Consider the following 22,379-nt stretch of genomic DNA (forward strand, 5'->3'; position numbering starts at 1 on the left):
TAAAGGGAAAAAAATTACCGTTTGCAAGAACGCAATGCCTCTGAGCTCTGTAAACCTCCTTCCCTCATCAACACGTGCCAAACGCTCATGATATACCAGCATTATTCTTGCAAAAGTGCTGAAAATACTTTTGTGGCAACACAAATATTTCATCACACTTTTTACCGAATGTTATCGATTTTCCCGATTTTATAAAAATTTGCCTGTGTTTCCGATCACGAACCCGTATATGCCATATTCATGTCGAATTTATGTGTGGCGGTCATTTTCCAAACAAATTCGCTCATCACTACTTATAAAGTTGTATATAAGTCCTTTGGAGTGGGCATTTGAACATTCCAATACATTGTTTTATTGCTGATTTCCTCTGTAACTGTGGCTTGTATATCAGCTTTAGTTACAGGAGAAAAGCAATCTAATTTCCTAGAACTCAGCAGTGCCTCTTCTCTCCCTACATGAGAGATCACATGATCGCTGAATCCAGGGGGTGGGGGAGAGAAGGTAGACTTGATAATGAATCATGTTTGGCTTCACTACAGGGAGCCTAGCTTCCTCTTCCTCTGCCCTTATAGCTGCACAATGACATGAATCTAGGGACAAAATTGTAGACCTGCATAAGGCTCAGATGGGCTACAGGACAATAGGCAAGAAGCTTTGTAAGCACGAAACAATTGTTGGCACAAATATTAAAAAATGGAAGAAACACAAGAAGACTGTCAGTCTTCCTCGGCCTGGGGCTCCATGCAACATCTTGCCTCGTGGAGTAATGATGATTCTGAGAAATATCAGGAATGAGCCCAGCCCAGAACTACTCAGGAGGACCTGGTCAATGACCTGAAGAGAGTTGGGACCACAGTCTGAAACATTACTGTTAGTAACACACTACGCCGTCATGGATTAAAAACCTGCAGGGCATGCACGGTTTCCATGCTCAAGCCAGCACATGTCCAGGCCCATTTGGAGTTCGACAATGACCATTTGGATGATCCAGAGGAGGCACGAGAAAAGGTCATGTGGCCAGATGAGATCAAAATGGAACTTTTTGGAATCAACTCCACTCACCATGTTTGGAGGAAGAAGAAGGATGAGTACAACCCCAAGAACACCATTCTAACCATAAAGCATGGTGGGGGAAACATCATACTTTGGAGGTGCTTTTCTGCAAAAGGAGACAGGATGACTGCACCATATTGAAGAGAGGATGGATGGGTTCATTTATCGCAAGATTTTGGCTAATAACCTCCTTCCCTCAGTCAGAGCATTGAAAATGTGTCATGGCTGGGACTTCCAGCATGACAATGACCTGAATCACACAGCCAAATATCTGGAGAAGATCGGAATGGAGGAGTGGGACAAAATCCCTGCTGCAGTGTGTGCAAACTTGGTCAAGAACTACAGGAAACGTCTAACCTCTGTAATTGCAAATAAAGGTTTCTGTACCAAATACTAAGTTCTGTTTTTCTATTGTTTCAAATACTTAGTTCATGCAATAAAATGCAAATTATGTAAAAATCATACAATGTGACTTTCTGGATTTATTTTAAGATTCTGTCTCTCACAGTTAAAATGTACCTATGATAAAAATTAAATACCTCTCCATTCTTTGTTTCAGGGAAAATTTGTAAAATTGGTAGTGTATCAAATATTTCTAGTCAGGGCCGGCCCGAACGTATAGGCGAACTAGGCGGCCGCCTAGGGCGCCGACCCTAAGGGGGCACCAGAGAAAAAATAGAAAAAATTATAAAAAATCTTTTCAAAAGGCAAAAGGTGTATGGAGCGGAGCTGAATGTGTATGAGGTGTATGGAGCAGACCCGTGTGTGTATGAGGTGTACGGAGCAGAGTCGTGTGTGTATGAGGTGTATGGAGCAGAGCTAAATGTGTACGAGGTGTACGGAGCAGAGCCGCGTGTGTACGAGGTGTATGGAGCGGAGCGCGTGTGTACGGAGCGCAGTCGCGTGTGTAGGAGTAGCTACGTGTGGCCATTATATGGTAAGAAGTATCATGTGCGGCCAATATACAGTATGGAGCATCATGTGTGGTCATTATACAGTATGGAGCATCATGTGTGGCCATTATACAGTATGGAGCATCATGTGTGGCCATTATACAGTATGGAGCATCATGTGTGGCCATTATACAGTATGGAGCATCACGTGTGGCCATTATACAGTATGGAACATCATGTGTGGCCATTATACAGTATGGAGCACTGTGTGGCCATATTTTTTTGTTTATAATTATTCTTTATGAAACAGTGTGATCAGCAGTGCTAAATGGGTGTGGTTGGGACGTGGATATGGGTGTGGCTAGTTATGAATGGGTGTGGTCAGAGGCGTGGCCTAAAATGTGCCGCGGCACGCGAAGCGCACCACAAACTTTGTCCCTCTTTCCCATTTTCAAAAGTTGGGAGGTATTTTAAAAGTAGTAGGGGCGCAACAAAATAGTTTCGCCTAGGGCGAAGTAATCTCTCGGGCCGGCCCTGTTTCTAGTCCCCACTGTAGACACATCATAGGTCCCCTTCCCCTCTTTGATGCGGCCTATGGCGTTGAGCCTGCATGTTTCAAAATAAATCAATAAAAAATACCAAAAATACACATAATTGGTATTGCCATGTTCAGAAATGCCCAATCTATCAAAACAGCTTAACGAGAAAAAAATCAAAACGCCAGAATTAAATTTTTTTGGTCACCGCAATATTGCAATAAAATGCAATAACTGGCAATCAAAACATTGTATCTACACCTAAATGGTATCAATAAAAACATCAGCTTGGTGCATAAAAAATAAGCACTCACCCAGCCCCAGATCCTGAAAAATGGAGGCGATATCGGTATCGGAAAAGGAACCTATAAATGTTTGGTATCTACAAACTTGTAATGGCGGATCATAATGGCAGGTAAGCTTTAGCATTAAGTGAATATAGTAACAAAAAACCCATTGTGGAATTGCACTTTTTTTGTAATTTCACCGCACCTGGAATTTTTTTTCCCATTTTCCAGTACACTCTATGGCAAAATCAATGGTGTTGTTCAAAATTACAACTCGTCTCGCACAAAAACAAGTCTTCACAACGGTCATATTGAAGTAAAAATAAAAAAGTTATGGCTCTGGGAAGAAAGGGAGCAAAAACGGAGACTCAAAGTCGGAAAATCCCTAGATGGTTAAGGGGTTAAAGTTTATGGGTGGTCCTGAAGTAGTTAATTCAAGCCTTGTTTGTAATATCCTATGTATAGTATATTGAACAGAATCTTATGTACTTTACTTATTGGATAATTGTAATAGTTTCATGAAAGAAGGAATGGTTTCATGAAAATAAGTCATTTCTCTGAATTGTGTAATGTGGGGGTGGCTCCTGATAGTGGTAGAAGAAGCTTTATCTTAGGCCGGATCCAGATGTCCATTATTGGACTGGCCATGAGTCAACCGACCCGAATTCTCCTGCTTCCTATATGCCTATTATAAGACTCTAATATTAAGTTTATTAGTAGATGCTCTAGCATTTACGCCTTTAATGAGGTAATCTTGTAAAATAACAAAAATACAGAAAATGTGGTAAAAAATATATATAAATGGAGAGGATTGATATGAATCTATAAAGGCATGTTTGAGTATGATTTCACAGACTTGCTGATATTCAAAGCTGGATGCAGACAATGCTATAAAGCAGGGTGAGATAACAGCTGGAGAATACTGAATATTTAGGTCCGTTTACATGACCCATGATATGACCGCCGATTGGTAAACTTTTACTGATCGGCGGTCGTCTAAATGCCTGTCACAGTCATTGAGTCAGACCAAAGTAAACGATGCACACTCTGTTCTCTGCAGCAATGAGATCTGTTTACACAGGACAATGCACTGTCGAGGCAGATAATTTTTTGTCCTGTGAAAAAGATCATTTTACCTGCGGAATGAGCATTTTGCTCTATCTTCGGGTTATCGGCAGCCTGTTTCCGTGGAAAGATAACCATGAAACAATCATATTTAACAACACTCGTTCTCGTTATCTTGTAGTATAAATGCAGCTTAATATAATCACACATCCAGTCTGAAAAGTGGCTTCTGAAAAGACCATATTCACAAAGTAGAACATTTGATAGCTCTTTTTTAAATAAAAAAGCAGACACAAAAAAAAATCAAACTAGAGAAACATCTCAGGATCTGGAAAACATACATTTTACTCTTTGGACCATTGACCATTAATTAAAGAGCATCTATCACTACACCTGCAATCTGTATTAGTTGCAAGTGCATTCACCATGCAAAAACAATTTCAATATTAATCTGTATATCTGCCATTATATATTTACTAGCTATTGAACCCGTTCTACGCCCGGGTGGCGAGCATTTATATTGGTATATGGTCTCCATCCTGGTATGTGCTGCTCCCATCTTGCTCTCCCATCCTGCCATGTGCTGCTCCATCCTGCGCCCCCATCCTGTCATGTGCTGCTCCACCGTGTCATGTGCTGCTCCATCCTGCATCCCCATCCTGTCATGTGCTGCTCCACCGTGTCATGTGCTGCTCCATCCTGCGCCCCATCCTGTCATGTGCTGCTCCATCCTGCATCCCCATCCTGTCATGTGCTCCCATCCTGCGCCCCCATCCTGTCATGTGCTCCCATCCTGCATCCCCATCCTGTCATGTGCTCCCATCTTGCTCTCCCATCCTGTCATGTGCTGCTCCATCCTGCGCCCCCATTCTGTCATGTGCTGCTCCACCGTGTCATGTGCTGCTCCATCCTGCATCCCCATCCTGTCATGTGCTGCTCCACCGTGTCATGTGCTGCTCCATCCTGCGCCCCCATCCTGTCATGTGCTGCTCCACCGTGTCATGTGCTGCTCCATCCTGCGCCCCCATCCTGTCATGTGCTGCTCCACCCTGTCATGTGCTGCTCCATCCTGCATCCCCATCCTGTCATGTGCTGCTCCACCGTGTCATGTGCTGCTCCATCCTGCGCCCCATCCTGTCATGTGCTGCTCCACCGTGTCATGTGCTGCTCCATCCTGCATCCCCATCCTGTCATGTGCTCCCATCCTGCGCCCCCATCCTATCACGTGCTGCTCCATCCTGCGCCCCCATCATTGCGGGCGGCTGTGCTGAGTGCGGGCGGCTGTGCTGAGTGTGGGCGGCTGTGCTGAGTGCGGGCGGCTGTGCTGAGTGCGGGCGGCTGTGCTGGGTGCGGGCGGCTGTGCTGGGTGCGGGCGGCTGTGCTGGGTGCGGGCGGCTGTGCTGGGTGCGGGCGGCTGCTGTGCTGGGTGTGGGCGGCTGCTGTGCTGGGTGCGGGCGGCTGCTGTGCGTGGCTGTAGGCGCCTGTGGGCGGAAGTGCGTGGCTGTGCGTGGCTGTGGGCGGCTGTGCTGGGTGCGGCGGCTGTGTGTGGCTGTGGGCGGCTGTGCTGGGTGCGGCGGCTGTGCGTGGCTGTGCTGGGTGCGGTGGGTGCGGCGGCTGTGGGTGGCTGTGCTGGGTGCGGCAGCTGTACTGGGTGCGGCGGCTGTGGGCGGTGGCTGTGCTGGGTGCGGCGGCTGTGCTGGGTGCGGCGGCTGTGGGCGGCTGTGCGTGGCTGTGCTGGGTGCGGCGGCTGTGCTGGGTGCGGCGGCTGTGCGTGGCTGTGCTGGGTGCGGTGGCTGTGGTGGGTGCGGCGGCTGTGGGTGGCTGTGCGTAGCTGTGGCAGCTGTACTGGGTGCGGCGGCTGTGGGCGGCTGTGTGTGGCTGTGGGCGGCTGTGCGTAGCTGTGCTGGGTGCGGCGGCTGTGCTGGGTGCGGTGTCATGAATCCCAATGGCAAGGGATAGCACAGGACAAGCAAAGTACAAATAAATAACGGACGAGCTCTAGGGTGATGGAACCTGGGCTGACCGCTGCCCTACGCCTGACAAACGCAACTAGAGATAGCCAGGGAGCGTGCCTACGTTGGTTCTAGATGCCACGCACCAGCCTAAGAGCTAACTAGTACTGCAGAGAAAATAAAGACCTCACTTGCCTCCAGAGGAATGAACCCCAAAGGTATAGTTGCCCCCCACATGTATTGACGGTGAAATGAGAGGAAGGCACACACATAGAGATGATCTATATAGGTTTAGCAAATTGAGGCCCGCTGTAAACTAGAAAGCAGAATGATACAAAAGGGGTCTGAGCGGTCAGCAAAAAACCCTAATCAAAAAAACCATCCTGAGATTACAAGAACCCATGTGCCAACTCATGGCACATGGGGAGAACCTTAGTCCACTAGAGCTACCAGCTAGCATAGAGACATAATAAGCAAGCTGGACAAAAAACCAAACAACTGAAAATCAGCACTTAGCTTATACTGAAAGATCTGGGAGCAGGTAGGCAGGAACCAAACTGAGCACATCTGAATACATTGATAGCCGGCAAAGGAATGACAGAAAGGCCAGGCTAAATAGGAAACACCCAGCCTCTGATGGACAGGTGGAACCCAGAGGCCGCAACCCACCAAAGTCACTTAGTACCAGCAGTAACCACCAGAGGGAGCCCACAAACAGAATCCACAACAGTACCCCCCCCTTGAGGAGGGGTCACCGAACCCTCACGAGAACCCCCAGGGCGATCAGGATGAGCTCTATGGAAGGCGCGGACCAAATCAGTCGCATGAACATCGGAAGCGACCACCCAGGAATTATCCTCCTGACCATAACCCTTCCATTTAACCAAATACTGGAGTTTACGTCTGGAAAAACGAGAATCCAAGATCTTCTCAACAACATACTCCAATTCTCCCTCCACCAGCACCGGAGCAGGAGGCCCAACCGAAGGAACAACGGGCACCTCATACCTCCGCAATAACGACCGATGGAACACATTATGAATAGCAAACGATGAAAGATACAGGGTTAAGAATCTCTGAGATCCTATAAGGACCGATGAACCGAGGCTTGAACTTAGGAGAAGAAACCTTCATAGGGACAAAACGAGAAGACAACCACACCAAGTCCCCAACAAGAAGTCGGGGACCCGCACGGCGACGGCGATTAGCAAACTGCTGAGTCTTCTCCTGAGATAACTTCAAATTGTCCACCACCTGATTCCAAATGTGATGTAGCCTGTCCACCACCACATCCACTCCAGGACAATCCGAAGACTCCACCTGACCAGAAGAAAAACGAGGATGAAACCCCGAATTACAAAAAAAAAGGAGAGACTAAAGTAGCAGAACTAGCCCGATTATTTAGGGCAAATTCGGCCAGTGGCAAAAAGGCAACCCAGTCATCCTGATCAGCAGAAACAAAACACCTCAAATAAGTCTCCAAGGTCTGATTAGTTCGCTCCGTCTGGCCATTCGTCTGAGGATGGAATGCAGATGAGAAAGACAAATCAATGCCCATCTTAGCACAAAACGTCCGCCAAAATCTAGACACAAACTGGGATCCCCTGTCAGAAACAATATTCTCCGGAATCCCATGCAAACGAACCACGTTCTGAAAAAACAAAGGGACCAACTCAGAGGAAGAAGGCAACTTAGGCAAGGGCACCAAATGAACCATCTTAGAAAAGCGGTCACACACAACCCAGATAACGGACATTTTCTGTGAAACAGGGAGATCAGAAATAAAATCCATGGAAATGTGCGTCCAAGGCCTCTTCGGGATGGGCAAGGATAACAACAACCCACTGGCTCGAGAACAGCAAGGCTTAGCCCGAGCACACACTTCACAAGACTGCACAAAGGTGCGCACATCCCTTGACAAGGAAGGCCACCAAAAAGACCTGGCCACCAAGTCTCTAGTACCAAATATTCCAGGATGACCAGCCAACACAGAAGAATGGACCTCGGAGATAACTCTACTGGTCCAATCATCCGGAACAAACAGTCTTTCTGGTGGACAACAATCAGGTTTATCCGCCTGAAACTCCTGCAATACACGTCGCAAGTCTGGGGATACGGCGGACAATATTACCCCATCCCTAAGGATACCAGTAGGCCCAGAGTCTCCAGGAGAGTCAGGCACAAAACTCCTGGAAAGAGCATCTGCCTTCACATTCTTTGAACCTGGCAGGTATGAAACCACAAAATTGAAACGAGAAAAAAACAACGACCAACGAGCCTGTCTAGGATTCAGACGCCTGGCAGACTCAAGGTAAATGAGATTCTTGTGATCAGTCAAGACCACCACACGATGTCTAGCACCCTCAAGCCAATGACGCCACTCCTCAAATGCCCACTTCATGGCCAAAAGCTCCCGATTACCCACATCATAATTGCGCTCGGCGGGCGAAAATTTTCTAGAGAAGAATGCACATGGCTTCATCACCGAGCCATCGGAACTTCTCTGTGACAAAACCGCCCCCGCTCCAATCTCGGAAGCATCAACCTCAACCTGAAAAGGAAGTGAAACATCTGGTTGACACAACACAGGAGCAGAAGAAAACCGGCGCTTAAGTTCCCGAAAGGCCTCCACAGCCGCAGGAGACCAATTAGCAACATCAGCACCCTTTTTAGTCAAATCAGTCAAAGGTTTAACAACACTGGAAAAATTAGCAATGAACCGACGATAAAAATTAGCAAACCCCAAGAACTTCTGAAGACTCTTAACAGATGTAGGTTGTGTCCAGTCACAAATCGCCTGAACCTTGACAGGATCCATCTCAATAGTAGAAGGAGAAAAAATGTACCCCAAAAAAGAAATCTTCTGGACTCCAAAGAGACACTTTGAGCCCTTCACAAACAGAGAATTGGCCCACAAAACCTGGAACACCTTCCTGACCTGTAGAACATGAGACTCCCAGTCATCAGAAAACACCAAAATATCATCCAAATACACAATCATAAATTTATCCAGATATTCACGGAAAATATTGTGCATAAAGGACTGAAAGACTGACGGAGCATTGGAGAGTCCAAAAGGCATTACCAAATACTCAAAATGGCCCTCAGGCGTATTAAATGCGGTTTTCCACTCATCACCCTGTTTTATCCGCACAAGATTATACGCACCGCGAAGATCTATCTTAGTGAACCACCTAGCCCCCTTAATGCGAGCAAACAAATCAGTAAATAATGGCAATGGATACTGATATTTGATTGTAATCTTATTCAGAAGGCGATAATCTATACAAGGCCTCAGGGAACCATCTTTTTTTGCCACGAAAAAAAAACCTGCTCCCAGAGGGGACGAAGATGGACGAATATGTCCCTTTTCCAAGGACTCCTTAATATAATTCCGCATAGCAGTATGCTCTGGCACTGACAGATTAAATAAACGACCCTTAGGGAACTTACTGCCAGGGATTAATTCTATAGCACAGTCACAATCTCTATGAGGGGGGAGCGAATTGAGCTTAGGCTCCTCAAAAACATCCCGATAGTCCGACAAAAACGCATCCACACTGAGCAATGCAGGATCCCCTGGTGCCAATGCAAATGCCCAATTCTGAGGGTCTCCCCGCAGGAAAGATATAACAATCTTGACCTGTTGAGCAGGGTCTCCAGAGGAGCGAGATTTTAAAGAAAGAAACAATTTACAATTGTTCCTGAAATTCAGGAAGATAGATCTATCTCCAGAGAAGAACTCTGGGATAGGAATTCTAGGTTCAGACATGGGAGTGTGAATAACGAAATCCTGTATGTTTTGAACCTTTACAGTGAGATTACTCAGCCTGGAAGCCAAACTCTGGACATCCATATTAAACAGCTAAGGTCAGAGCCATTCAAGGGTTAAGAGGAGGTAAGAAGCAGCTAGACAGCAATTAAGGGCTAGGCAGCAAAACCTCTAAAGGAAAAAAAAAAAAAAAAAAATTCCCCAAACACTTCTTTTTCTCCTGCTTCAGCCCAAACAATTAACACTTTGTGGGCCGACTATACTATCATGAATCCCAATGGCAAGGGATAGCACAGGACAAGCAAAGTACAAATAAATAACGGACGAGCTCTAGGGTGATGGAACCTGGGCTGACCGCTGCCCTACGCCTGACAAACGCAACTAGAGATAGCCAGGGAGCGTGCCTACGTTGGTTCTAGACGCCACGCACCAGCCTAAGAGCTAACTAGTACTGCAGAGAAAATAAAGACCTCACTTGCCTCCAGAGGAATGAACCCCAAAGGTATAGTTGCCCCCCACATGTATTGACGGTGAAATGAGAGGAAGGCACACACATAGAGATGATCTATATAGGTTTAGCAAATTGAGGCCCGCTGTAAACTAGAAAGCAGAATGATACAAAAGGGGTCTGAGCGGTCAGCAAAAAACCCTAATCAAAAAAACCATCCTGAGATTACAAGAACCCATGTGCCAACTCATGGCACATGGGGAGAACCTCAGTCCACTAGAGCTACCAGCTAGCATAGAGACATAATAAGCAAGCTGGACAAAAAACCAAACAACTGAAAATCAGCACTTAGCTTATACTGAAAGATCTGGGAGCAGGTAGGCAGGAACCAAACTGAGCACATCTGAATACATTGATAGCCGGCAAAGGAATGACAGAAAGGCCAGGCTAAATAGGAAACACCCAGCCTCTGATGGACAGGTGGAACCCAGAGGCCGCAACCCACCAAAGTCACCCAGTACCAGCAGTAACCACCAGAGGGAGCCCACAAACAGAATCCACAACAGTGCGGCGGCTGTGCGTGGCTGTGCTGGGTGTGGCGGCTGTGCGTGGCTGTGCTGGGTGCGGTGGCTGTGGACGTAAGTGGCGTAAGTAACAAATAGCTGTGGCATGAAGTGCCACAGCCTCATGGCACAGCAATTTGTTACTTGCGGAGGGTGAGTATAGTAACTTACCTGTCCCGTTCCACCGACGCCATTCCGGGCCATGAATATCCCCCTGCTCCCAGAATCGGCGCCTGCGCAGTCCGCGCTTTCCGGCGCCATTTTCTTGAAGACACATTGCAGTGTGTCTTCAAGAAAATGGCGCCGGAAAGCGCGGACTGCGCAGGCGCCTTTTCCGGCACCAGGAGGACAGATTTTCTGTGTCCTCCTGGTGCCGGAAAAGGCGCCTGCGCAGTCCGCGCTTTCCGGCGCCATTTTCTTGAAGACACACTGCAATGTGTCTTCAAGAAAATGGCACCGGAAAGCGCGGACTGCGCAGGCGCCGATTCCGGGAGCAGGGGGATATTCATGGCCCGGAATGGCGTCGGTGGAACGGGACAGGTAAGTATACTCACCCTCCGCCTCCTGGCTCGTCCCTGTTTCTCTGTTGGAGATCGCGGTGTGCGTTCAGCGCTTACGCATACCGCAATCTCCTGGGAGCGTCGCTCTGTGGGGTCCAGACTGCGCCGGCGCTTGCGCTGTCTATAAAGGCTTCGGACAGAGTGACGCTCCCAGCGTTATATTATAGATATAGATAGACAACTAGGGCAGCACGGTGGCTCGGTGGTTAGCACTGTAGCCTTACAGCGCTGGGGTCCTGGGTTCATATCCCAACAAGGACAACATCTGCAAGGAGTTTGTATGTTCTCCCTGTGTTGAGTTGGGAATCTTTATCTTGTCCGTGGTCATTATAAATGGACAGGTTTTACATTTTTTCTGGTTGCAAGGAAAGGTACCTGCAGCTGTTGGAGAGGACAGGGAGCTCTTGACAATGATGCTTCTTAGATTTGGGGGCTGCCTAAAACACAGTAGTGGGGGGTCTGGAAAAATGGATTGTAATCGGGCATCTTTTTGCAGTAAAGGTTGTAATTTCCGTGCAGCTCCCCTTAGTGCCTCCAGATTTGGATTGTAGGTAACTATTAGAGGCCCCCGGGTTATTTTCTTCTTTAGTTTTGTAATATAGCAGGTGATTCCTTGATATCCTGGTGGCTCTTGTGATCTGATTTGTGATGATTAAGATGCCCGATTAAGATGACAAGATAAAGATTCCCAACTCACATCAGGACTACAAGATACCAGGTACTTTCAGCTGCGTCACTTCTAATGTGGTGTACCTAATTATATGTGCTAAATGTCCAACTGGGGGTCTGTACGTGGGGGAGACAGGGCAAAAACTGAGAACAAGGATGAACTCTCACCGCCATACAATAAGAGAAAAAGAATGGATCTACCTGTGGCAATACATTTCTGTCTCCCAAATCATAGCATTATGGACATGAAATTACTTGTATTCAAAGGTAACTTCAAATCGCGGAAAGACAGGAGAGTCTGGGAATATAAACTGATGACGACCTTTGACACTCTAACTGCAGGAATGAATGTGTCACATGGATTTATGTCTTTTTACATCAATTAAGGAACTTGCCCATCAGACCATGTGGGGTCATCACAACAGAGACCCTAATCACAGGACAATAAAACAATCCTTATCTAAGAATTGGCCCAATATTTATGGACGTAACTGTTTATCACCCATGGTAATTCTGCTTCATGTCACCTGGCTTATCCATGGTTTTTTTTCCCCTCCTTTTTTTTTTTTTTTTTTTCTCTATACTATGTTGTGCATAAATATGTGATTCTTCAGAATTTGTTTTAGTCTTTGCCTGATGAAGAGACGTATGTAGTCTCGAAAGCTTGCAATTTGTTACCATCTTTTCAGTTAGCCATTAAAAGGTATCAACCACTGAGGACTCTCAATTCTAAATATTTTTCTATCTACTGGCTAACACGGTATCAAGATATATTTCTTTCCTGTTATTCAATAGTTATTCTAAGATCTATTGATTAAAATTAACTTTTGTTTGTGGGGAAACCCCTTTAATTAGATAGTCTAAGCGTATATGGACACATCCACAACTACTAACATCCCATGTTTTATATCATTAATAAATAAGTTGAATAATAGCACTGAACTTTGTATCCAGGGACTACACAAAGTCCAATTACAATTTACACATTAGGCGTCTGTTTGGAACATTTTCAAATGACTATGCAAAGTCAAAAAACACTATATCCACAGCTACCCCTCTGTTGAGGATAATACCCGGTGAGGCGGTACTGGGGAGAGGCGGACGGAATGCTGAGGCTGGATGAGTATTAATTAACCATACGCTAGTTGTAGGCACAATCACCAGCATATTTATGTGTATCATTGTCAGCATATATGCAGCAGACTGGCAAGAGTATTGATTGTTTATTTATGCCGGGGGGCTTGAAAGCTGCTAATTGCTAACCGTCACGATATTTATACCTGTCCTACATGTTCCATATTGTTTTTATGACACGGTGTGGGGCTTAGTTATCCTTAAGTGCAGGATCGATCTATGTCTAGCAGGAAGGGGTTCCTTTAGTTATGCTATCGGGTAGTGGGACCCTGGGCGGACAATAGGGTTCAACAGGGACCACAGGGCTAGCCGCCGTGGAGCGGGGGCGCCAAAACGATTCCCCTAGGGCGCCAACCCCCGCAGGCAGGCAGTTATCAGCTCAGGCACTAGTGTAGGATTAATAGGTTCCCATACCAGTTTTTTTCACGGTGTGTTTTCTTTGTGTCTTTATTTGGGAGTACCACAGGTTGGTGGTATTTTAAACTAATTTTCTAATAAAATACAGTTTTAACGGGGCATTATATGATTTATGATAATACCCGCCTCTTCATAAAAATGTTTCCAGTTTACTCCACAACATCAGTCCTTACTAAAACCATGTTGGCTATCACTTATAATGTTATCTATCACATACTCATGTATACGGTTCCTTAAAAGATCCTCAAACATCGATGAACTGTCCTATAAAATGATCCTGCAACTAATGGTGGAATTTTATCCTCTTTGCAGATGAAGCAGAACCATGACTCCAGACAATATCTGGGTAGGTAAATATATTATTATAATTTATTTTTAGAGTACCATTGTTTCCATGGTGCTGTAAATCTCCTATAGTCACTTCTATACCAGTCTGTGCAGCCCATGCCATCTTTTCAACTCCTTAATGATATTGGGAGAAGGTCAAAATATAAAGAAAGCCCTATAGCTGACTGTATTGTTTCTGTAATCTGAAATGTGCTTAGATCATTGCTTCAGGATATTAAGGGTAGATAGATCCTATTTAGCATGGACAACAAAGTTGAGTGTCTCCTTCTATCAGTGTTTGTGTGCTTCCCTTTAAACCAAAGAAAAAAATGCAAACAAAAGTTAAACAATATTAATACATTTTTAAATGTTACTATACATTTTTCCCATGAGGTTAAAAAAAAATAAAGGACAGGATTTTCTTTTGTGATTCCTACCATTTTTCACTATTACCGACATGTCCATTCATCTTATAAGTAAAGGCAACAAAAAAAAAGAATATTTTCATAGTTTATTAGATATGTTCCATTACTAATTATATGTCAAGTGATGGCATTGATGTATATATTTTTTGTTCAATCCCACTCAACCAATCAACTAAGAATAAAAAAATAATAAGTACCATAAAATCCAGGGTCAGTAATTGGTTCATTTAATTCACCTAAAACAGAAAAACAGAAAAGAAAGTAAGAGAAAATGTGCGAGTATTATCACAGGTTCCATTATACTCAGCTCTTGCTAATCTGTATTATCGTTATCTTTTACTTATACAGTATAATGTATGCCGCATTTATATCTGTTTTCTATTTAAGTGCAGCACAAAAATGAATCATTGATTCATATGTTGGCGGCTAATAAAATTGACATGCGTCTCTCCAGAGAGGAACAAAAAAATCTTTACTTGATTTAGAAACAAAACCCAGAATAATATCACCATAAGGTTTATCAACAGTGACTGGAGGCACTATGTGTATACATGTATTTGTTAAGGTGGCTAAACTCATAACACTCTTGATCCTTGAAGATAGACAAGCCATTCTTGAGTTAGAAATCAACCAAAGAGTGTAATTGCGTTTGTAGAGAAGATCATTGGGACTCATCCGCGATACCAGACATTGCCAGGGCACTATTTGTGGAAAAGAGTAGACTCGTTTTAATCCCTAAAATGAGCCTGGAAAACTTGAGCCTGCAAAACTGCATTAATTCATAACTTTCTGAGGCTTTTAGAAGTGGGATAAATTGGAAAGCGAAATTTTATTTTGGTACATGCCTCTCCCAAAGGTGCTCTGAAGGATATTCCTAAGTCTGAGGTGTTCTTGGCTCTCTGCATTAATGGTTCTATAACTCCTCCCCTTTGCTCTTGAGTGACAGCTGTAGTTGGCTTCGCAATGGGAGCATGTTAGCACAAGTGCCTGTTCAAACCAAGCACAGATACTCAATGCATCCTTGGCATGGCCAAACGGTGCAGTACACATTACCACCTATTTGTTTTCTATCTTTTTCCAACTTTTTTCCTATAAAGCCAGAGCTGTCAAACAAGAAAGAGGAGCAAATCATATATAGAGAGAAGCGAACTTGTACGGAAAACGTTTGTCAATTTCAAATTCAGCACGTACATAGCACATTCGCATCCATGTTCGCTTTCACGAGTATTTTTACTCAAAGTCTGCAAAATTCAGTCACAGTTCAGTAAATCATTTCCACTAATGCTTTTCTTATTACTTTGGCTAGGATAGTGGTGCTGTATGATGAGCGGGGTGACGCGGTGTAATGTTTGATGAGGAGAGGGGGTGTGGAGAGATTAGAGGAGCAGCATGCTTTTTTTCCCTTAACTTTATGTGTGTTGATTCCAGCAGCCAATCAGAATGCAGAAACTATCCACAATGTCATGACACAAGGTCTTCTGTGATTGGCTGCCAAAGTCATATGCCCCTGGCCATGTTTTGCTGGTGCCATTTTCTCAGTGTCACAGTGCAGAGAAGCCGCTGCTGATAGTGCTGCAAGTGAACTTGATAGTTAGCTAGACAGGATCCTGTCCTGTGTGAAATTGATCTTCGAGCAAAAACTGTGTGACAGTCTCTGGAGGCCCCATTTGCTAATCCAAATTGTTTGTGATAAAACTGTGTTTCAGTGACAAATCAGAAGGCCAGATTTCCACTTAAAAATTGTTAGGCCTAATACAGGGGTGCAGCCATGAGGCCCAATTAGCTACTCCAAATCATTTGTGATAAAACTGTGTTTCAGAGACAAATCAGAAGGCCAGATTTCTACTTAAAAATCGTTAGGCCAAATATTGGAGTGCAGCCAAGAGGCCCAATTAGGTACTCAAAATCATTTGTTTTAAAATTGTGTTTCAGAGAAAAATCAGAAGGCCAGTTTTCCACTCGAAAATCGTTAGGCCTTATATTGGGGTGCAGCCACGAGGTCCAATTAGCTAATCCAAATCATTTGTGATAAAACTGTGTTTCAGGGGCAAATCAGAAGGCCAGATTTCCACTTAAAAATCTTTAGGCCTAATATTCGAGTGCAGCCACGAGGTCCAATTAGCTAATCCAAATCATATGGGATAAAACTGTGTTGCACTGAGGAATCAGAAGGCCAAAAATCCTAATCAAAATAGTTGGGGATAATAGTCTGGTTTTTGCACCGGGCCTCATTTCATAATCCAGATAATTTGGGATAATAGTCTGGTTTTGGCACGAGGCCTCATTTCATAATCCAAATCATTTGGGATAATAGTCTGGAACAGGCACAAGATTTAATTTCATAATAAAAATATTTTTGTGCTAATTCTGTGGTTCCGCCACTAGCCCACATTTTATAATATAAATCCTGTGTGCTGATAATGTGTTGCAGGCACCATGCCTCATTTCATAATCAAAATCATTTGGGATAATAGTCTTTGGCAGCGCACAGCTCAGAAAGAGCATGTGCTCCAGTGGATGGCAAGCGCTGCATCAAGTGGCCTCTCCTCCTCTTCCTCCACCTTAACAACGTACACAGTAATATCCTCAGAGATGGCACCCCAATCACCCTTGTTTCCCCCCACGTCAAAAATTTCCAGATGCCCAACTGATTGTGGGGAACCACTGATAGGCCATTCTGCAGAGCTGTTCAGACATTCTATTCAAAGGGCATCAGAGGTCTGCCCTAAAGATTCACAGAATCCAGAGAAGGAAAGCATTTGCACTGATGCCCAAAATTGTTTTCATGTTGGATTTGGGGACAGACAAAGTAGGGTTCGAGCAGAATCCAGACCCTCTTCACTAGATGTTAACCACCAGGGGTGGAGGTGATAATGATGAGATTCAGAATCCAAAGGTGCAAGCAGACTGTACTGTGTTGTCAGGGCAGTAAGAGGAGGAGGGTGACTCTTAGGGTGAGGAGTATCAGAACATAAAGAATGACAATGAGGTCATAGATCCCACTTGGTGTGAACCCAGTGGTATGCAGCTGAGTAGCTCAGCAGAGGAGGTGGAAGGTGAAAGAGGAGGACGATGAGGAGGTTACGATTCAGCTTCCCGCACAGACACGAAGTAATGCAAACACGACAAGCACTGCATCTTCAGCCACAACTCTGGCTGTGGCCAGCACCGGTCGTGAGTGTGCAGCTCACAGGGGAGGCAATGATTGCCTAGTCAGGGCCTTTTTTGATATGTTTGGTGAACTCAAAGGATGACCCAACTCAGGTTATCTGGGAAATTTGCAAAAAAAAAACTCAGTAGAGGCAAAAATTGCAATAATTTCACAGCTACATGCATGAACCGCCACATGCACGATCAAGATAAATTAGTCTGGGAATCTCACTGCACTAAAATGCTGACTAGCAGGCCTCGCCAACCACCAGCCATCCCATCAACCACATCTGCTGCTTCCCCCTCCGTCACTGTGCCAAGTGTTCTCACATAGGTCTCGGCCACAGAAAATCCACTTGTTTACCCCCTACAGTTGAAGTGAGTGTAAGTCTGTCTGCTCCTACGGAAGTGGACATGACTGCTGTTTCTGTGTTGCCTAGTACAACATATATTTCTCAATCCACCATAACATCTCCACCTGCACCTCACTCACAGTCCAGCAGATTTGTCCTGTTCACCCTACTCCACCCTCAAACAGGAGAGTAGCTGGCCCACCGTCCCGCTGTTGTGGTCACATAAAAAAGTGTTTCCTCCTACACACGCCAAAGCTAAGAGCTTGAACTCCACCATCTCCAATCTGTTGGCCATGGAAATTTTGCCTTTCCGCCTGGTGGCAGTTGCAGTCCCACAGTATTAGTTGTCCAGTCACAATTACTTCTCTAAGAAAGCTGTGCTTGTGCAACACCCACATATTGCAAACAACATCACCCATTCCCTGACAAAATCTATGTCTGCCAGGGAGCATTTCACCACTGACACCTGGATGAGCAAACATGAGCAGGGGCGTAATATCTCGCTGACTGGGAACTGGGTGACTCTGGTGGATGTGGGGGCAAAGCGATAAAGGGGCTGCTCCACAAGTGTTTGAATCCCCAAGGTTTATGGGACAAACCTCTGTATCTAATAGTTCCTCCACTGCTTCTGGCTCCTCCACCTCCTCTCAGGCCTCCAACTGTGCCCTCAATCTCTCCCATAATTAGACATTCATTTCAACAGTGCAGATAGAATCCCCCACCTCCATACGGCCCAGCCATTGCTCACCGGACTCAGGCAGTGTTCAAATAAATATGCCTTGGAGATCACACAAGAGTTGTGGACAGCTATTGAGTCCGAGTTAGAGCAATGACTCTCTCCACTGAACCTGGAGCCAGGGAACACCGTGTGTGATAACGATGCAACCCTGGCAGTGGTTCTACGCCAGAGCAACCTCATACACGTTTTGCATGGCTCACATCCCCAACATGATGGTGCAGCAATTGTTTTGCCACTATCCCGGCCTGGATGCACTGCTGTAGAAAGCATGGTCACTGTGTGCTCACTTGCACGCAATTGCATCCCAGAGGTCATCATTTTGCATCCTTACAGAGACCTTTCAGTTAACCGTTTGATTTGCGATATTCTGATACAGTAGAATTCCACTCTGCACATGTTGCAGTGACTGTGGCAACAGTGACGAGCCCTGGTGCAGTATCTCCTTTTGCAAAGCCTGGGCCAACACAGTCCAGATGTGGTGAAAATTATGCTTGTGAATCGGGCACAGATGAAGGACCTTTGCATCCTTCTGCATAGTTTTGAAATGGCTATTAAGATGGTTAGTGCTGACAATCCCACCATCAGCATCACTATTCCAATCATCTACATGCTCGAACACACTTTGAATAAACTGTGTGAGAAGGTTGTGGGCCCAGTGGAGGAGGTGGAAGCAGAGGAGATTGCGGAAGGGATAACAATATCTCAAAGTTAAGGACTTTCGTTTCACATGCGGGTGCCATGGCAGGGTGGAGTACAGTGATTGAGGGAGGCTCATAGTGCCGGCCAAACTGTTAGTGAAGATGCAAGAGCCAAGGAACAAATGGAGGAGGACAAGGTAATGGACACGCAACTGTCAGGAGATGAAGAGGATAATGATACCCTCTCTGTGGTCCATGGTTGGCAGGAGGGGATGGAGCAAGCAACCTTGAGTGTTACCCCGCCACCAACACACCATGGACTTGGTCCTCATGGAAGTGCTAGAAACATGAGCGCCTTCTTGCTGTACTATCTTCAACATGATGTCCATATTCTTAGGGATAGAAATAGTGCTGACTACTGGGTTGCCACTGTTAGATCCACGGTACAAGAGTAAAGATTGCAAGATACTTCCCATCTGGAAATGGATGAATGCATGCTGGAGTATTGAAACATGTTTGCGGACAATCTTAAGAGTGGTTTTCCCCAAGACAGGCATGCACTGTGTATCGCAGTTTTAGATGTCCAACCCTGGGAATGTCAAGGCGATGTCGCAAAAACATTAGCAGCAGCAGTGTGAGTGGCATAAGCAATTTCTGTGAGTCATTTCACACATTTGTTAGAACAGCCCGTGCATCAGCAGAACAGAGTACAAGTCTGACACGTTGTGAACAATTGGAGAGGATGGTGCAGGAGTATTAGGAGCTCAATATTAATGCCGTCAGGTTGGGTCTGGACCCTTTTGCATTTTGGTCTTCAAAAATTGAAAAATAGCCTGAGTTCACCTGTCACTTCTTGGAGGATAAGTGCATGCATCTGTCCCCTAGAAGTATAGACCATCTACCTTTCATCAAAATAAATAAGTCATCTCCAATGACTTTTACACCCCAGTCACAGACTGGGCAGACTAGGAGATAGTGTAGTTTTTGCACTGATCTCACGTTATTACAGTCTGTGTCATCTTTCTGGTTTCTTCTGTGACTGCTGTTGCTACTACTGCTGTTACAAAAAATGTTTGAAATGTGGGACTTCAAGTTGGGACTCCATCTGGTGGGTTACTTGTGATGGAAGGTGTGTCAGAGGCCTATTATATTGTTTCTACTCTAAGGAAATTGATGCTCTTTTAGTGCTGTGTGACAATCATTTTTTGAAACATGTAGACTCAAATTTAGGTCCCAATCTGGTGGGTTGCCTGTAGTAGAAGGTGTTTTAGAGGCATATTATATTGTTTCTATTCTATGGAAATTGATGCCACTTTAGTGGTGTGTGATAATTTTTTGAAATGTGGAGACACCAAGTTGGGTCTCCATCTGGTGGGATGCCTGTGTAAGTAGGCTCCTAGGGAAGAAGCCTGCACTTACTTTCAGTCAACTACCTGTGTTACTTTCCTTACATTTTTCTACCAATAGTACTGTATGAAACTGATGTTTGTGCCATCTGAGTGTAGCTGGAATAAAAAAAATTGGAGGTGTTGCATGAGGTATCAGGGCTCCCAGCTAAGAAGACTTACACCGCTCCCTTAATCACCAGTTCCTCATTGAAACGTCAATTCCAAGCTGCAACAGAAGAGCCAGACCATGATACCTTATGCATGGCTCATGGCTGACTGCTTCTGTGCCATTATAAAGGGTACTACTGTGGGTCATTTGATCAGTCAACAAACTGTGTTACTTTCCTTACATTTTTCTACCAATAGTACTCTATGAAACTGATGTTTGTGCCTTCTAAGTGTGGTTGGAATAAAAAAATAAAAAAATTATAGGTGTTGAATGAGGGCTTCCAGCTAAGAAGGCTTACACTGCTCCCTTAATCACCAGGTCCTCATTGAAGGTTCAATTTCAAGCTGTCAATACTGGGCCAGACCTTGATACCTCATGCATGGCCCATGGCTGACTGCTTCTGTGCCATTATAAAATGTTCTACTGTGGGTCAATTAATCAGTCAACAACCTGTGTTACTTTCCTTCCATTTTTCTTCCAATAGTACTTTATGAAGCTGATATTTGTGCCATCTGAATGTGGCTGACTGACTGGCCCATGGCTGACTGCTGCTATGCCATTTGCAAATTTCTACTGTGGGTTAATTGATGCCACTTTTCATGATGTGTGCCCCTAATTTTAGCTTTCTGGGAAGCTTTTTGTCACCCCTTAAGGTGTTGTGGTTTGGCCTCCCATTGAATCTAATGGGGTTCGAGTATGTTTGGTGAACCGTTCGGCGAACGTCTAAAGGTTCGTTGAATCGAACCAAACCAAACCTTGAAAGGTTCACTCATCTCTAATCATATAGGTGGAAATGTGTAAAAAACTGTTTGGCAATGCCGAGGTTACACTGAGCAATTGTATTTGGTTTGAACAGTCATTTTGCGTGGAAAGACTTCTTTTTTTCTTCCAAGTGAAATATAGGTTGTGACAGAGTCACTGGCACGGTGTGTGAAGGGAGAATCGTGTCACTGCATACACTGTGGTCAGTGATGTAGAACCAGATTGCTTTTGCCTCCAGCATGCTAAGTGCTGAGAGGGTTGTTGTAAAGTTACAATGGGCTGGTTTTATATGACCACTGTAGAGTGGAAGGGATAGTGCTCACCATATCCCCACTTGCAGAGCTGACACCGGCATGTGTACTAGCAGGACCTGTGGTGATGTCATGATCATGTGATCATCACATGGTCCTGAGTGTTACAGATGTTCTATTGACCAGGGTGTTACCGAGAGATCCTAAATTATTGTAGATCCAGTCCCACCTGTCAGATAACTGCTCCTATTTCTCATTTCCGAAGCCCCTTAGTCATGTTGCCTGTAATAGAAATCCCCTTTGAGAGGATTGTCAAAAACCTGGTAGGTCCCCTAGTTAAATCTGCACACGGCCATCAATGCATCCTAGTGGTCATGGACTACATGACCCGGTACCCTGAAGCAGTGAAACTGAGGAACTCTTCGGCTAAGAGCATCGCCCAGAAGCTTGTCCATATCTTTGCCAGGGCCGGTTTACCTAAAAAGATTTTGACCAACCAGGGAACCCTTTTATGAGATAAGTGATGCGGGAGTTTTGTCGAGTCCTCCAGATTGTTCAGTTGCAGACCTCAGTCTACCATCCGCAGACCGATGGCCTGGTGGAGCACTCCAATGAGACCTTGAAGGCCACGCTCCAAGAGTGTCGTTGAGAAGGACGGTCGAGACTGGGACAATCTGCTCCCATTCCTGCTCTTTTCCATCAGAGAAGTCCCTCAAGCCTCCACTGGTTTCTCATCGTTTGAGCTTCTGTTCGGCCGACATCCACAAGGGCTCCTGTACATCGCCAAAGGAAACCTGGGAGGCTGAGGTCACACAGCACGGGGAGTGT

General features: G+C 45.2%; 1 protein-coding gene across 8 annotated transcripts in view; it reads right to left on the minus strand.

The window, feature by feature from the left end:
- The window catches only part of NTRK2 (neurotrophic receptor tyrosine kinase 2), a 348,034-nt gene that overhangs the window by 223,499 nt on the left and 102,156 nt on the right, over positions 1 to 22,379 (minus strand). For 4 of the 8 annotated variants that reach the window (XM_077248958.1, XM_077248954.1, XM_077248959.1 and 1 more), the window contains one exon: positions 14,299 to 14,337. The exons of the other annotated variants lie outside the window; for them this stretch is intronic. In XM_077248958.1, coding sequence (XP_077105073.1) covers positions 14,299 to 14,337 — 39 coding nt within the window. The remainder of the gene's footprint in view (positions 1 to 14,298; positions 14,338 to 22,379) is intronic. 8 annotated transcript variants of the gene reach the window in all.

The sequence above is a fragment of the Ranitomeya variabilis genome, chromosome 1 (assembly GCF_051348905.1).
Source record: "Ranitomeya variabilis isolate aRanVar5 chromosome 1, aRanVar5.hap1, whole genome shotgun sequence".
Classification (NCBI taxonomy): domain Eukaryota; kingdom Metazoa; phylum Chordata; class Amphibia; order Anura; family Dendrobatidae; genus Ranitomeya; species Ranitomeya variabilis.